General features: G+C 33.4%; 1 protein-coding gene across 7 annotated transcripts in view; it reads right to left on the bottom strand.

Annotated features, from left to right (window-relative positions):
• LOC148313611 (uncharacterized protein CG43867) overlaps positions 1 to 18,549 on the bottom strand; it is a 481,259-nt gene that overhangs the window by 36,430 nt on the left and 426,280 nt on the right. For 2 of the 7 annotated variants that reach the window (XM_088260103.1, XM_088260111.1), the window contains exon 1: positions 5,121 to 5,257. The exons of 4 other annotated variants lie outside the window; for them this stretch is intronic. In XM_088260103.1, coding sequence (XP_088116229.1) covers positions 5,121 to 5,135 — 15 coding nt within the window. In that variant the 5' untranslated portion in view covers positions 5,136 to 5,257. Of the gene's footprint in view, positions 1 to 5,120; positions 5,384 to 18,549 lie in introns of those variants that run through there. One more of the 7 variants, XM_088260119.1, reaches the window with a different exon arrangement.

The raw sequence follows: 18,549 nt of genomic DNA, 5'->3' as shown, positions 1-18,549 counted from the left end.
TTGATTGAAATGATTCTGTCGCAAAGCTATCATTACCGGAACTGTGTTATTTTTATAACGCGAGGACAAAAAAATATATATAAAAAAGAGAAATATTCGTGTCTTTATTATTAACAAAAATACTTCAATTTCATACAACTCCTGTGAGCCAAAGCGGCTCATTATTAGAAATAGGAATCAAATTGAGGTAGAATGGGTTCGAACCGAGAAACTCTGACTCGGGAGTCTGCGACACTAACCACGGGACCACAAATCGACACAGTAAACTTATTCACAAATCACATATCTGGGTTTTCTCCACTTAGGACTTATTATAACATTTTTTGACATCTCCGCATACATGAAGAAGAATTTAAAAGCTGGGTATTTACAGGCTTTATGACCTGTCACAGGCTGGTTAAGTTATCACGTTTTATACGTATAACATTCACCATTCTACCCACGATTAACAACTACACAACTCAAATTTTATGAACTCCTAAAATAATATATTGATCAATCTCATGACACAGTATATTAAAAAGGTCTCTGCTAAATAAAAGCTTTCTCGATCCAATATAGATAGCTATTGTGAACTCGTATGTCATGAGATAGTATGAGTAGTGTATTTCGACGCGCTTGCTTGCACGTTTGCTGTTTGACTCTAAAATTACAAAAATATATATTATTTATTTTGCGGATTTTTGTTCGTTATATCTGTGGTCCGTTATATCGAGCTTTTACTGTATTGTTTCTTTTTTATCATTATTTATATTTTGATCGATATCTACGACGATATAAGAAAGGAATGTAAGGCTGAACGAGGAATAATTGAAAAGATTAGGAAGAGTTCTTTGCGGTGGTATGGACATGTGGAGCAAATGGATAACGAGAGAATGACTAAGAAAATATATGTGGCGAATGTGAGAGGGAAAACAGAACGTGGACGACCGAAAAAGACTTGGCACGATCAGATCAATCAGAACCTAAAATCTGGCGGTGTCAAAAGTCTGCGTAATCGGAGGGCATGTATGACTTGATGTATGGATGTGAAGGAGGCGAGGAGTGTATGTCAGGACAGAAGAGTGTGGCGTTCCATCCTCTCTGCCTACCCCTGCGGGGAAACGGCGTGATGGTAGTAGTAGTAGTAGTAGTAGTTTTTTATAATTACCTAACATTCAAGTGACTCTGAAATCTAGCTACGGCTTTTGCAACACCGCTTATCATGACCCTACTCAGGCTTTAACAGTATAAGTTTCATAGCCTATGCCTACTCGTGAGTGGATTTACTCTTTATGTTTAAAGTTACTATTATTTCATGTGTCCGCCTCCGTAGTGTAATGGTCAGCACGCTCGGCTACCGTTCTGGAGGTCCCGGGTTCGATTCCCAAGGAGGGTAAAATAAATATAAGTGATTTATTCACTGTAATATTTATTCAATACTAACATGGAGTGGTACCTGAAGCGGAGGCCTGATCACCTTTCCTTCATGTGTAAACGATCAAGATAACACTGCGTTTATATGACACAGTTCCCAACGCATCATTGGGGTGCGGATAAGGGTTTTATTATTATTATTATTATAATTAACTAACTAACTAACTAACCATCACGCCGCTTCCCCGCAGGGGTAGGCAGAGAGAATCGAACGCCACACCACTCTGTCTTTGCAAACATTCTTTGCCTCTTCTACATTCATGCATCTCCTCATACATACCCGACGATTATTACGACTCCTGACCCGGCCGCTTTCAAGTATTTGACATACCTGATTGTGCCAAGTTTTCCTCGGTCGTCCTCTGCTTCTTTTTCCAACTACATCCGCCTCATAAATTTGTTTAACCGTTCTTTCTTCACTCACACGCTCCACATGTCCAAACCATCTCAACACACCTATCTTAATTTTATCGATAATGCTTATCTCAGCCTTACATTCTTTCCTTATTTCATCATTCGAACATCTATCAAACATCGTTTTGCCACACATTCGTCTGAGCGATCGCATTTCGACTGCTATTATTATTATTATTATTTCATGTAATTCATGAGTGAAAATTCTAGGCAAAAACACTGGCGAAGAAAAAGCCCCCTAAAACAAGGGGACTTATATACACGATTATGTGATTCTGCCCAGAGATTTTGGCACCCCACTGTACTGCGAACTAGAGTCGGCAGAGTGCGGATGCATAGCCACCAGGCGCCGGTTCAACAACCCCTCTTACCGCGGACTATATTATGGTCCATTATATCACCATATTATGTATGTATATATATGGTACAAAGCAGGAATCAAAATGGGCATAAATTAAGTGCAAAATCACCAGAGACTTGATAATTTCGAAAAGTGCGGATTTAAAAATAATAATTTTTATTTAAATATACGACTAGTTTCGAAAACTTACAGATGTTTTCATCTTCTGGTGAAAATTAAAACATGTCATTCCACAAAGTTAATGCCGAATCATTAAATAATAGTGCTACATTATCCACTGACACTTCGTGATGGAATTGCATTTTTAATATATTATTAGATTAAAAACAATATTTTTGGCTTTTCCACTTTATTTTTATTTGACCAGCGACCGGGTTTCGTCGTTACCGACATCATCAGACTGGTCTGATGATGTCGGTAAAAAAATCACCAGTCTGATGATGTCGGTAACGACGAAACCCGGTCGCTGGCCAAATAAAAATAAAGTGGAAAATCTAAAAATATTGGTTTTAATCTAATAATATATTAAATAATAGTGCGTATAATGTGCGTCAAATAGGTACATATATATTGCCAAAAAAATAACTTAACATAACGCCGCTTCCCATTATGGGTGGGCAGAGAATATAGAAGGGCACGCCCATCTATCTGTCTTTGAAAACAATCTTCGCCTCTTCCACATTCATTATATTCCACAGTCTTTTTCTGCTTCTATTACAAACCACATTCGAACATTCACATTCACTCGTATACATATATTGAATTTTTATAAATACAAATTTAACTAACTAACCATCACGCCGCTTCCTCGCAGGGGTAGGCAGAGAGAACAGAATGTCACACCAATCTGCCTTTGGAAACAATCTTCGCCTCTTCAGCAATTATGCATAACCCGCCGATTATTCCCGCTTTAAGGTATTTGAAGTACTTGATTGTCCGCCTCCGTAGGGTAATGGTCAGCACGCTCGGCTACCGTTCTGGAGGTCCCGGGTTCGATTCCCAAGGGGGATAAAATAAATAAAAGTGATTTTTTCACTGTCATATTTATTCAATATTACCCTGGACTGGTACCTGAAGTGGAGGGCTGATCACCTTTCCTTCATGTGTAAACGATCAAGATAACACTGCGTTTATATGACGCAGTGCCCTATGCACCATTGGGGTGCGGATAAGGGTTTTATTATTATAATTATTGATTACACCAATATTTCTCCGGTCTTCCTCTGCTTCTGTTACAAATACATTCGCCTCATCTTTTTTTTACATTTTTACTTTACTCATTCGATTACATTCTTCCTGCTCTCGTATATATTACATTTTTATAAATATTAATTTAATGTTTAAAAAAAACCTTGATAATAGTAAAATAAACAAAAGTGGGGAACAAAACATTTAAAAGATACAGACAAAATTGGAAAAAATCGTTTTCCAAATTTCTCATTATTATTTTATAAGTTTGCACTCGTTTTCGAGTGACTTTGGCTCTTACAAAAAAATACATTGTAATAATAATAAAAAAGTATATAAGAGGAGATACAGATTTGCAGATTAGCACCATGTTTTTACATACCCAAATATTATACAATTTGGGATGTAAGTAGGAAATTTCAATATATAAAATGGCATACGCTTTGCTCGATTCATATAAAAATACTTAAAGATATGTATATTCAATATTCACAGCATTTTGAGTGTGTCCAAATACTTGTTCACAAAATCTGGATTATCTCCAATCACAGGAGTTATTTTCATATTATTTTTGACATCTCATCAGAGATGAAGAAGAATATGGAAGTCTGGGCATTTACGGGGCTGACGACCGTCATAGGCTGGTTTAAGTGATCACTTTACACACGTGTAACATTCACCAATTCTACCCATTATTGACAACCACACTACTCAAATTCTTGGAAGTTCTGTATATATGAACCAATTTAGAAACCTTGTTCTTGATATCTCACATACTAATATAAGAGTTTCTGCTTAATTAAAAGCTTCTTTACATCTCACCAATAGATGTCTCTAGTGAAGTTCTGTTGATTCAAGAACAAGGTTTCTAAATTGGTTCATATATACAGAACTTCCAAGAATTTGAGTAGTGTGGTTGTCAATGATAGGTAGAATTGGTGAATGTTACACGTGTGTAAAGTGATCACTTAAACCAGCCTATGACGGTCGTCAGCCCCGTAAATGCCCAGACTTCCATATTCTTCTTCATCTTTGATGAGATGTCATAAATAATATTCAATATTCAAGTAACGAATACTGTAATACTGTATTTTTTTATCTCTTAATGTCTTAATAGTAATTATAACATAAATGTGGAATTGTTTAATTGGCTTTATTATAATTAATGTTACTATTTTTGTTAACGTAATGTAATGTTTATTATTGATAATGAAATTATTTTTACTATAATATTTTTTTACTGTAAAGCTGTACAATTCCCGAACAAATAAAAAAATTACGTTTGTCGATTTGTCATCGACTGTCAAATGATAAAAGTATGTTTAAGCCAGCAAGCCTGCGTTTTGACATTTCCAAATAAGTACAGAATCATGAACTCGAACTTTCACTTTTTGGTTTATTTTAGATCAATTCAATAAAGTGAGTAAAAAATACACATTAAAAATATATATAGTCGTAAACTTGATATATATTAGCCATATGACAGGTCAAAAGCCCTGTTGAAACCCAAACTTCCATATTCTTTTTCATGTTGAGATGTAAAAATGTAAAAATAACTCATGGGAGAAAACAAAAGGGGAGAATCCCAAATTTGTGATCGAGTATTTGGACACACTAAAAATGTGTGTGATTATGTTTTATTATACCAAATTTGATAAAAGAGACGTTTCCACATCGCGTACTCGGAAAAAAATAAAGGATACATTTCCTAAATGTGATTTCATGAATTGAATTTACTTACGTTCCCATGACGCATCCATTGCCGAAGTTATTTTCGATTTTCACAGAAAGACGACTGACGTGGGTGGAAACACAACCCCTACTCCTAGGAAGATTTATAGCCTTAATTAAATAAACCACGACAGTATTTGTCTTAGCAACCACACCAAAACCGGGGTAAGTTGTCACCGTTGAAAATACAATGAAACAATGAAAGTATTATTCAAACACACGGAATTTATTTAAAAAAAACATTTCGAGAAACACACATTCAACGCGGATGCACTGAAATATACACACGTAAAAATAAACGCACGGCGATTCTTTAAAACGTACAAAAATAAATGGGGGGTAACCCTCTTTATGACAAAAACAATACTTCACTGTCGATGCTCTTTTTACAACACTAAAAAGACGTCACAGCACTAAGAATATTCAGCTTAGAAAACAGCTTCTATTTTCAAATTTCGCAAATAATACCATAGAAAAAGAAATATTACGAATTTTGAATTCGAACGCGGAAGACCGCGCTGTCAATGCGTAACATTTTTTTCTGTGGTTGTTGAGTGAATTTGTTATCGGCCAGAGGGGATCTGTAAGGAAATCCCTCCCGATCGGACGGTTTAGTGCAGACTGAAGGGACTTGCACAGCGGAAGGGGGACAAAGGGCTCCAGCTCGCGAGAGAGCACAGGTAATATACGCCAATAAGCAAAAATGAACATACTACAACGAAAACGTCTTCGCACAGAAATACCCTTTTTACAAAGTCGTCGGATGGTACTGGAAAATTAAGCTATATATACCTATACAAAATGCCACTATGCAATATTACTTGAGTAGGTCCTGGGCCGCAAAAAGCGAGAGAAAATAATTACGGGAACGTATAAAAAGGGATTTTTCATCTTATTTATATAAGAAGTTTTATGATAAAAGATGAATGATATTTTTTTGTGAGTGTTTAGTTTTGAACTAGAAATAATTGGTGGGGATACTGGAAGCTCTATCGAACTTTACGTACAAGTTCTACACCCACAGAATGCGTAAGTATGTACGGAGATACTATCCAATATCGTAAAGCTGGAGCCAGAGTACAGAGCCGGCATTGATCTTAATAAAATATACATTTAAAAATCCTTCTTCTTCTTCTTCCTCTTTATTCAGGACGATGTCCTGTCACTTTCCGGTTCGCTCCTGGGAAACCAGCTATCTCTCGAACGTTTGATATTTTTACTTTATTTTTACTTTTTAATTATCTCCAATTTAATATTTTAAAAGTAAAAATATCCGAAAAAGAAAAAAAGGTTAAACGATGGACAATATTCGGGAAAAAATACGTTTTTATTTATATTAGAGACAGTATACAATTTATTTTTATTTTTAAGAGAAATATTTTTGTTTTTATTATTTACAAACATACATCAATTTCATACTACTTCTGTGAGCCTAAGCGGCTCATTATTAGAAATAGGTATCAAATTGTGGTAGAGTGGGTTCGAACCGAGAAACCCTGACTCAAGAGTCAGCGATACTAACCACGGGACCACAGTCCGACACATATATTAAATCTATTTTGACAAAAACTTATTCCTTTAATATTGGAAGAAATAAACAAATATTTCGGCGTAAACATGATGCCTCGGTACAACCTCAACAAAGATGATGAAGAATATGGAAGTATAGGCATTAACTAGGCTTACGATCGTCATAGGGTTGGTCAAGTGATCACTTTACACACGTGTAATATTCACTAATTCTACCCATGATTGTCAACCGCATAGCTCAAATTTTTAAAGCTTCTAGATATATTGATCAAACTCGTAATATGGTATGTGTGAGTTCCTAACAGCCATCTATATTGGAATTAGGAAAGATTTTATTAAACAGAGACTCTTTTTATTAATAATTAATAGCAAATTAAATACCATTATGATATTTAAATGAGTATTATTAGCGGGAGAAGCTTTTTGCTTCGAAACTGGTCGAAATGCTGTAATAAGATATAACGCTCACTGCTTTCAACAACGTCATATATAAAAAATGGTAAATTTTCAGTTATGCATGTTTTCGGAATGCCCAGAACATGTACTTTATCCCAGCAAAAGCGGCATATTTTCAACTTGATATTTACCCGCTACAGGGCAGAAAGTGTTGTTTTTGCATTTTGAAGAAAAGGTTTTGTTAAATTATTTTTTAAATATACTAAATATTTTTCAAATGGAGAAAAAACATTCAGGTTTTACCTAAAAAGATCTGTTGCACTGTAAAAAGTTCAATAAGTGGCTTGATATTTATTTTTAATACATTTCATTTCATTTTTAAACTTTAAAAACGATCTCCTGCAAAATCAAGTTTTTTGATTTATGACGTTGTTGAAAGGAGTGAGCGATATGGCAAGTTTGGACAAGTTATTTAAAACACATGCTAGAACTATATTTAAAAGGGGCATCTAATTATACTTGAATTCACCCCTGCGTCACTAGTGAGCACGTACTTTGAAGCATTTTGGTATGACTCAACGCAAACAGCAAGGGTGGAGTCGCGACCAAACCCCACCGAGTTGGTATATTTTGGCTATCCTCAAAATAAACTTTTACCTTAAGTTCTACGAAAGCAACATAATAAATCAATATTAAGTAATGAATTATGATTACATATACAGTATAAATAAGCTGAGGGTCTAGCAGTATTGTGGCTGACTTTGAGAGACAAGGTTTTTCGTTTTATTTTTTGAATAAATAAACTAACTAACTAACTAACCATCACGCCGCTTCCCCGCAGGGGTAGGCAGAGAGAATCGAACGCCAAACCACTCGGTCTTTGCAAACATTCTTTGCCTCTTCTACATTCATGCATCTCCTCATACATACCCGACGATTATTACGACTCCTGACCCGGCCGCTTTCAAGTATTTGACATACCTGATTGTGCCAAGTTTTCCTCGGTCGTCCTCTGCTTCTTTTTCCAACTACATTCGCCTCATAAATTTGTTTAACCGTTCTTTCTTCACTCATACGCTCCACATGTCCAAACCATCTCAACACACCTTTCTTAATTTTATCGATAATGCTTATCTCAGCCTTTCATTCTTTCCTTATTTCATCATTCGAACATCTATCAAACATCGTTTTGCCACACATTCGTCTGAGCGATCGCATTTCGACTGCATTCAGTCTGCTTTCATCCTTCTTTTGCCAACTCCATGCTTCGCTTCCATACATAAGGGTTGGAACCAGAACTCCATTGTGTACCGCCAGTTTAGCTTCCGCTGATAGATTTTTATTTGCTAAAACTGATTTTAGTGCACCATTCACTCTGTTCCCAGCATTCACTTAAATAAATTAATTGCATAATTTGATGACATACGCATTTTCAAATAAAAAAGATATATTTTTCTGATTTTTGATAGCTTTGAGTACATGAAATTAAAGTTAGAGGTTTGTAATATAAATAAAAATTAGTAAATTTTCAGTTGTGCATGTTTTCGGAATGTCCATAAAATGTACTATATCCCAGCAAAAGCGAAATATTTTTAACTTAATATTTACCCTCTACATGGCAGAAAGTGTTGTTTTTGCATTTTGAAGAAAAGGTATTATTTAATTATTATTTTTTTAAATACTAAATATTTTTCAAATGGAGAAAATACCTTCAGGTTTTACCTAAAAAGATCAGTTGCAAAGTAAAAAGTTCAATAAGTGGCTTGATATATATTTTTAATATATTGCATTATATTTTTAAAATTCAAAAAAGTTCTCCTGAAAAATCACGTTTTTGATTTATGACGTTCTTGAAAGGTGCGAGCGATATCACAAATTCTCAAAAATGATATTTTTGGAAAACAAATAGTTTTTCATTTAAAAAAAATAAAGAAATACAAATATTTTTCCCAACACATTGAGACCATCCAGGCAGAAGATCGAAAGCACCAATTTGAGGAAAATTGGTGTGGAAATAGTCAGAAAATGATGAATCGAATAAGACAAACAGGGTTTTCTGTCGGTTTACATTGCATGGATTATAATTATGAAAACAAAACTAATACAGTTTTTATTTTTTAGATAGAAAAGAATACTTTGTGTTTTTATAACATACGTCAATACATAAATTTCACACCATTTTGTAGGACTAAGAAGCCAATCATCAAAAAAGGTATAAAGTTATGGTAGAGTGGGTTCGAACCCGGAAGTTTTGACTCAGATTCAGTACAAAAAATAGAACATTGTCATTAAAAAAAATAAGGTTTGTATCCACTTACAACGTCCTGACGGAAAGGAGTCGTATTTTCGAAAATACAATTTGTCCCTGATGGTACGATTATGCATTTAAAAATAAATTCGCCGTGGAACGAGCGCAGAGCGCGGAGTGTACTTATAAACAAAACTAAAAGCAAAACAAACGCATTCAAATTTATCGTTTAATTAAGGAAAATCGTCCTGCGGTCAGGATGTCTCCCAGCGCATCGGTAAGCTTTCAGAATTCAAACCCAGTGGGGGTTTAAGGATTTTAAAATTGAATTAAATTTTTCAAACTATATTAAGGCTCAATATACGATATAGTTATTTAATTTTCTTTAAATCCAGGTAACATAAGACGTCATTGAATTTTTTGCTTAAAATACCGTTTTTGTATTGTAATTATTATAACGTTTTTCTTAGAAATAAATATATCCTAGTCGTACAGGAGAAAGTGACCAACTACCACAACGTAAAATGTTAAGGAGGGCCATTTAAGTCACTTTTGCTTGGCAAGAAAATAAACATCAATGCAGTTAGTCATTTTTACTAAGTCAATATATTATACTTCCAAGTTTAAAATCCTTTGGGATTTTTTCAGGGCAATATTAAGCCAGTAAGATAGCAAATAGTCAATGAACAAGTTTTTGTTAAACAATGCACTTGGTCACTTTCTCCTGTATGACTACGATATGGTTATAATTCTAAAAATATTTTTAAAAGTACTTATAAAAAAATCGATTTCCAATATATCGTGGGTATACTGGCAAAAACGTTAACTCTAAAATCCCTGTTTGAATAATCCCTGTTATTTAAAGTTTTTAGCCTGCATAAAATACCTGCTATTAAACTTAAAGACGAATAAACTTTTAAAACCATATAAATATGACATTTAAAATGATTTACTATATTTCGCGAGTTCATAAAACGTTCAAAATTTTATAATTTGCATCATCAAGTTTTATGCCAGTACATCCACGATTTATTCTTAAAAAAATACACGCGGAAACACGTCAAACATCTACCGCAGCCGTTAGCCTTCTGAATTTGAAAATTGAGAGCTACCCCTTGAAGTACATATGCCTGAAATATAACCATGAGTGAAATGCAAAAATAATTTATTTGTAAGATTGTATAAGATCGTCAGATTCATTAAAAAAAACTGAAAATCTTTAAATATGAAAACACGAAAAGAAGTCAATAAGTTGACTTGATATTTCTTCAAACGTGGCATTATGTTGAATCAGACAAATGAATGTGGCCTTTAGAAGAGAAAAAGTTCCCCTGGTTTAGACCATAAATAAAGTCATAATAAAAGAAATAACGTCGTGAAAAAATTACAAAAGACGATCATAATAATCATATATTTGACTTATAAGCTCTATTTATATGTTAACTCATGGCGCCGATGACACATGAAGCTAGACAGAAAATAGTGATAGATAGATCTTTAAGACAAAGTTAGCACAAACAAAACGATAATTTTATCCCAAGTGCACTGGGATTTGAGTCACCGCACGCGTAAAAGTATTCGCGTAATGAAAGTCTGAAAAATAAGACTCTACGAATAATCGTAAGTTAACTACGACCGCCCGATCACATCGTAATAAAATAGGCACGTAAACTGAGTTCGGCGATTAAACTTGAATTTTCCACATGGATTTATCCGAATACTCTCTGTCGCGCCACGGTGAATAGTGGCGGAGACAGAATGGCGAGACTAGTGGCTTCGTAAGAAAAGTTTCGAGAACAGCAGAGCCCACGCACTAAAAAGTAGTATTAACAAGGTGATGAGATATTCGAGGCAGTGGTAATGGTTGTCCCCGCTGCTAAATGTGCGGGTAGGGAGAGGAGAATCCGCGATATGAAATTCTTATTCTGGCAAGAATTCAAGGCGCTAAGCTTTTCTCGGAATCAATATGGACGGAGAATGATTGCAATCTCAAGATATGACGCAGAAAAGAATAAACAAAAATTTCTCAATATTTCACATACAAACAAAAATATCTACCATCACCGAGCTTTCAAAACTTTTCAACAACGTTTACGTACCTACGTGTAATGTTTTTTCGAAAAAACGACAAATTTCCATACTAACTATGGAGATTTTATGCATAAAACATAAATAGCTGAATATTTATAGTAAACAATGTATGATAAATAAATAAATAAATATATATATATATATATATATATATATATATATATATATATATATATATATATATATATTATATATATATATATATATATATATATATATATATATATATATATATATATATATATATATATATATTTATACATATATACATATATAAATATATATATATATATATATATATATATATATATATATATATATATATATATATATATATATATATATATATATATATATATATATATATATATATATATATATATATATATTTATATATATATATATATAATTTTAAATAAAAAAAACTTAAATCACGCAAATATTTATCCAAATATACTTTTGTCGTATTCAGAAAATTATTAGCATCAATTCCCACGTCGACGAAATATTTTGTAAGGGAGGCGCTAGACTAAAAAAGATTGAGAACCTGTGATTAAGATGTACTACGTTTGCACGTGCTTACTACATCTCGTACCTGTATATTTTTACCGATTTCAATTATGTTTCAAATATCGAGTAGTTTAAAAAAGTATCCGTTTTTCAAAAATAATATTGAAACCATAAAACGTCAAATCTCAGTTTACTACAGAAAAAAACGAGATTTGTTAATTTAATTTTCTTGAATACGACAAAAGTATATTTGGATAAATTTTTGCGTGATTTTGATTTTTTTATTTTTATAAATGTAAAAAATAAAAATGAATAAATTACACAAATGTCGCATTTTGTCAGCACCCCGTGGAATTTATTAAGTGACAACAGCTGCATGTAACGGTAATACAGAAAATACCTAAGTGAGCATGCATATTTAATGCGCCCTGGAGCAAAGGGTTGCTTAGGGGAGGAAGGTATAGAATAGTTCACAGAGCTATACGCAGTGGCGTGCGTGCCACATGAAAAACACATACAGGGACTCAAATAGTTTTATCTACCTCTAAGTAGGAGATTCTACGAGAAAAATGAATTGTGGATACTGGTGTAATGGAAAATTGTGATAACAGTGACTGGAAGTCCTGGGTTCGATTTACAGGGGGAGTCAAATAATTATATAAGTGATTTTTTCACTGTAATAATATATTTATTCAATATTACCCTGGACTGGTACCTGAAGTGGAAGGGTGATCACCTTTCCGTCATGTGTTAGCGATATCACTGCGTTTATATGATGCAGTGTCCTATGCACCATCGGGTGCAAATGAAGGTTTTAAGAAGAAGAAAAATACGAAAATGTATGTATTGACTATAAAAAAATCTTTAAACGAGAAAACACCCAATTTATTTTTTTTAACTTGAATAGAGTATGCATTATTTTTTCATACAAATTAATACGTTTTTACATTTTGACATCTCAACAAAGAGAAAGAAAAATATGGCATTTCAATTATTGATTCGGCTGTCACTTTGTGGTAAAATCTATCCATTTTTAATTTAAGTTTTATTACGTAAATTAAAAAAAAAAGTGGTAATTAGAAAAATTGTTTTTTTTTTTTTTTAAATATGAAAGTCTAGATATTTACAAGGATTACGACCAGTCAGAGGCTGGTTTAAGTGATCACTTTACACACGTGTTACATTCACCATTGAGACAAAGGATTGTGATAAGGATTTAGATACCCCAAAAATGTTGAAATACGTTTTTTTTGGCTACCTTGCTAAAGAACTGTGTGCACGCCACTGGCTATATGTACGAGTATATTGAATACATATTACCTACACATGTAATGTTGGTTTGAAGCTAGGACTCATTATGTACATTTCGGTTTAAAAACTCCTTTTGGCACCTGACAGAGCATAGGACCCTACATTTGATCGATGCAGTGTTATCTTGTTTATAAATTACAAAAAGGCTAGGTATTCAGTTCCACGCTTCAGGTACCAACTCCAAGGTATGTATATAAATATTAAAGATTAATTTTAAATTTATTGGAACCAAAAGGCCCCACAAGATGGACCCCAAGAATTTTACGATTGAGACCTTGGGAGAACAAAAGAGGTGTCGGAAGACCCCAAAAGAGATGGTCTGACGACATAGTCGCTGTGAGGGGGAGAAACTGGCTGCAAGCTGCAACCGACCGGAGGATATGGAAAGAAGAAGAAGAGGCCTATATCCAGCAGAGGACAGAGAGCTCATGAAGAAGAAGAAGAAGAAGAGACCTCACGCACTGAAGCATAACAGGCTAACTACTGTACCACTGTACATTTTGGTGTTTTCTAAAATAAGGAATTAAACAGCTAATAAAATGACGGTGTGAAATGAAGATCTACGCTAAGGAAGGTCATCTCTCCCAGTATTTTATAAATGGAAAAATAAAATATTTTAATAATATTTGTGTGTGTCTGAATTTCGAAGTAAGAAAGTAAAATCAGTATATTTATAGATGGGTTGGAAAACACGAGCGAGACCTTTGCTTAATTAAATATGGTCAGCGAAAAACCTTGTTGAAAAAGAAAAGAATAAGTTTTGTATGTAAATACTGAAGATGAGAATTTAAATATATTTTTGCGATGCTGTGTTGACACCGTAGATTTCCTTATGTATGTCTAGGCTTGTCTCGGGATATGGATTATATTTTTAGTAAAGTATATCCGGTTGGATGATTAATAAAATACAACTCATTCTAAGAAAAGACTGATATGAATTGAGCAAAATTCAAATGAGTCATTTAATCTTGAATAGTAAAAGACTTAAATTTAATAGGTTTTTTATGACACAAAATCACGAACGTTATTAATATTTGTGGGTGTTTGTATATGTACCTTTATGGATATATATATATATATATATATATATATATATATATATATATATATATATATATATATATATATATATAATTATATATATATATATATATATATATATATATATATATATATATATATATATATATATATATATATATATATATATATATATGTATATATATATATATATACATACATATTTATATATATATATATATATATATATATATATATATACAATATATATATATATATATATATATATATATATATATATATATACAATATATATATATATATATATATATATATATATATATATATATATATATATATATATATATATATATATATATATATATATATATATATGTAGAAAATAATATTTGTTTTTTTTTTTAACTAAATTGAAACCGGCTACCAATGCTGTATTAAGAATAACTCGAATATGAACTGAAGACTAAGATGAGCTTTTGAAATGAAAAGCTAATAGCATCTAAACTTAAAAATAAAATCTGACATTTGATAAAAAAAAATAAGCAGTACTTTCTATTGTATGGCAAGATTAAATTTTTTTTTTAAGACAAAGTGTTTTGTTGTTGTTTATCATGATTTTTCATGGTATATCTGATGTAAATTAAATTATATAGACTTGAAAATAAATAAATAAATATCAATATTTTCATGTAAACCACAATTTAATCAATGGCACGATAAAAGGGAAGTATAAACAGTTTTATAACTTCAAATTATGTGAAAATGTGCAAAAAGTGACGTATAAAAAAGCGGGAAAGCGTCGCCATTTTCTCGACGGGGTACTTACGGTTGGTCGCTACGTGGCGGCAGCACAGTCACGCCGCTCAAGCGTCGTTAGTTTGTACTTCAGCCGCCAGGGCTTCTCGGGTTCCTTGTCTGACATTGAAAGGGACGGTACGAGACACGAATCCAACAGAAACAATGCCATTCAACGCATCTAATATCGGAACTATCACCCTACCCCTTTCAGTAACACCGGTCTGTGTGTCAACTCAAACGTCTAACGCGGAAAGCACTACGTAGAAACACACTTTCCATCAAGTTACACTAACCGTTCACGATTTGTTGTTATCGAGATCGAGTCTACGAACAAAAAAAATATCACAATATTTTGATTCGATAAATGGTACCCGTACTTGAATCACGACACTTAAGAATTATAAGATATCAAAATGTTCAAATATCTCTCTATTTACGTATTTGATTAGTTGAATGTTTATGAGCAAAATCCGTCAGAGAAATACATAAGACGTCGCTAGGTTTTATACGTAATAGTAAAATCAGACGATAAAATAGGCCGATTGACAGTTTAAAGGATGGAACCACGCAAAGGATATGTTAGAACACAACTCAGACATTAGCTGGCGTTTGTATTAAATAATTGAATGAGGGCCGAGTGCGTTATCGATCAAATACGGCACGAATGACGAAAAACACTGAACAGGGCATCACTTAATATAAATTACGGATTCGTTGATAAAATGGATGCGACATTCGATGTACGGGCGTTTCAGCAGCAAAATACGGACGGCGTAAGCGTCCTGAAAAAAATCGTATGACCCGACACAAGTGTGTACGGGGTTGAAGGGTATGTATATTGTAGCGCGTGGCTGGGAGAAATAGGGGCTAAATTCGCCCCGATTTGCGGAGGCGCATGCGCTAGGAAAATGGCCGCCACGACACGAGATGCAGAGAACGAGGGCAGGAAGGAGGAAGATCTAGCGGGCTGCAGCTGACGTGAACGGATTCAGAACACTCTCGATTCACTGGGTTCCGTTTGACCGCGAGTCGTTTCATCAAGAGTAGTTCAACATGCATGAAATGTCAATAAATATGAAAATATGAGATTAAGGAAAAACTTGGCATGATCAGAGAGGAAAGAATGCAATTCTGATAAGCATAATCGATGAAATTAAAAAAGATGCATCGCAAATTTATGAAAACGAAGATAATATTCCATTGAACAACTTTGGATAGTTTTTTTTATTGTAAGCCCCATAAACATCCTGACATCCATATTCTTCTTCATCTATGTTGAGATGTCAAAAAATAATACGATAAATAACTCCTTTCATTGGAGATAATCCAGATTTGTGAACAAGTCTTTGGACACACTCAAAATGTTGTTAATAAATTATCAGGTCAAATTATGAGCTAAAATAATAAAATGAAAACGATAGCTGACCCCAATAGTCTACAAAGACGATAGGTTGTGATGGAGCCAAGATGAAGAAGTCAATACATTTATTTTTATTTTTATATGCACTCATAGAAAATTTTTCTATACTCCTGTTCCACTAAATATTGTTTATTCCTAAACCAGATGACAAATTGTATTTAATAACAAAAAATTGTATTTACAACATTTTGAGTGTCTCCAAATACTACAAATCTGGATTATCTCCAATTATAGGAGTATTTTTCAAATTATTTTTCATCTCACCAATAGATGTCTCTAGTGAAGTTGTAGTGATTCGAGAACAACGTTTCAAAATTGGTTCATATACAAAGAACTTCCAAGAATTTGAGAAGTGTGGTTGTCAATAATGGGTAGAATCGGTGAATGTTACACGTGTGTAAAGTGATCACTTAAACCAGACTATAACGGTCGTCAGCCCTGTAAATGCCCAGACTTATTTTTTCTTCTTCATTTTTGATGAGATGTCGAAAAATAATATGAAAATTAACTTCGATAGTTGGAGATACTCCAAATTCGTGATCAAGTATTTGGACACATTCAAAATGTTGTAAGTCAATACATTTTTTTTTTTTTTTTAATGCAGTCATGGAATTTTTTTCTATACTCCTGTTCCACTAAATATTGTTTTTTCCTAAACAAGATGAAAAATTGTTTTTAATAACAAAAAATTGTATGGCAAAAGTATGTAGAAACGTTTGTAAAATAATACGGGTGAAATAATCCAATTAAAGACTAAACGCCACCCCAATATCTATTTAAAGTGGTATATATCAATATTTTCAAAGCTATTGATTTACGAGCACATAATTTAAGAATCAAATCTTATATACTTATTAATAATACCTAATTTCGTTTAAAAGGGACCTAAAACCATACTTTGTCCACCTCCATAGCGCAGTGGTCAGCGCGTTTGGCTACCGTGCTGGAGGTCCCGGGTTCGATTCCCAGGGGGGTCAAAATTGATATTAAATAAGTATGAGAGTGAAATGGCCGATTTTCACTCTCATATTTATTTAATATCATCCTGGACTTGGTACAAGAAGCGCAGGGCCGATCACCTTGCCTTCACGCAATTAACAATCAAGATAACACTGCGTCGCTACGATGCAGTGCCCTATGCACCATTGGGTGCGGATAAGGGTTAGAGGAAGAAAACCATATTAATTGATTTTTCGATTATACTATGACTAAGTTGACAGCACCACGAAATTAAGCGATTCTCCCAGAAAAATAATTCGGCTGTATTAGTGAAATGTGAAGATTGTATTATTACATGGGGTGGAAACGTAAAGCGTCTAGGGAAGATGAATGTACATGACGGGAAAGAATATAATGAATGCTTTGAAGGATGACAGGGGATGAATTTTAGGGTGACCAAATTATAAACAAAATCACTGCGTTAGTATATCGACTAACGATTTATTCTTCTGAAAAAAAAAATTACACCCGTCATAAATTATTTATTGAGATTAAGGATCGTTTGAAAAATTTTATGTAAATTTATTTGTACCTAAGTCATTCTTTCCGATTTCGAATTATTGTCATAAATTGGATTTAAATAAATTGTTGATTTTTTAGTCATACTTCTCATTTATCAGACACTGGATGTTTCCCCCACAGATAATATATTTATACAAATATAACAAACTAACTAACTAACTATCAAGCTGCTTCCCCGCAGCGGTAGGCAGAGAGAATAGAAAACCACATCACTCTATCTTTGTTAACATTTTTCCCCTCTTCCACGTTCATGCATCACTTTATTATTTATTCGCCGATTATTCCGACGCTTGACATGACGACCACATTCAAGTACAATTTGGCATACTTGATTATGTCAAGTTTTCATTAGACTTCCTCTGCTCCTATTCCCAACTGCAATCGCCTCATAGATATGTTTTACCGTTCTTTCCTCACTCGTTCGTTCTAAACGTCCTCACCATCTCAACACACCTTTCCTTATTTAATCGATAATGCTTATCTCACCTTTGCAATCATTCTTTTTGCCGTACATTCGTCTGAGAGATTGCATTTCGACTGCAGTCTAGTTTCATCCCTTTTCCATTAATTGAT

The sequence above is a fragment of the Brachycentrus maculatus genome, unplaced genomic scaffold (assembly GCF_059751285.1).
Source record: "Brachycentrus maculatus isolate JH-2025_06_01 unplaced genomic scaffold, ASM5975128v1 h1tg000007l, whole genome shotgun sequence".
Lineage (NCBI taxonomy): Eukaryota > Metazoa > Arthropoda > Insecta > Trichoptera > Brachycentridae > Brachycentrus > Brachycentrus maculatus.
The sequence above is the reverse complement of the archived record's forward strand: the minus strand, read 5'-3'. Positions and strand labels throughout refer to the sequence as shown.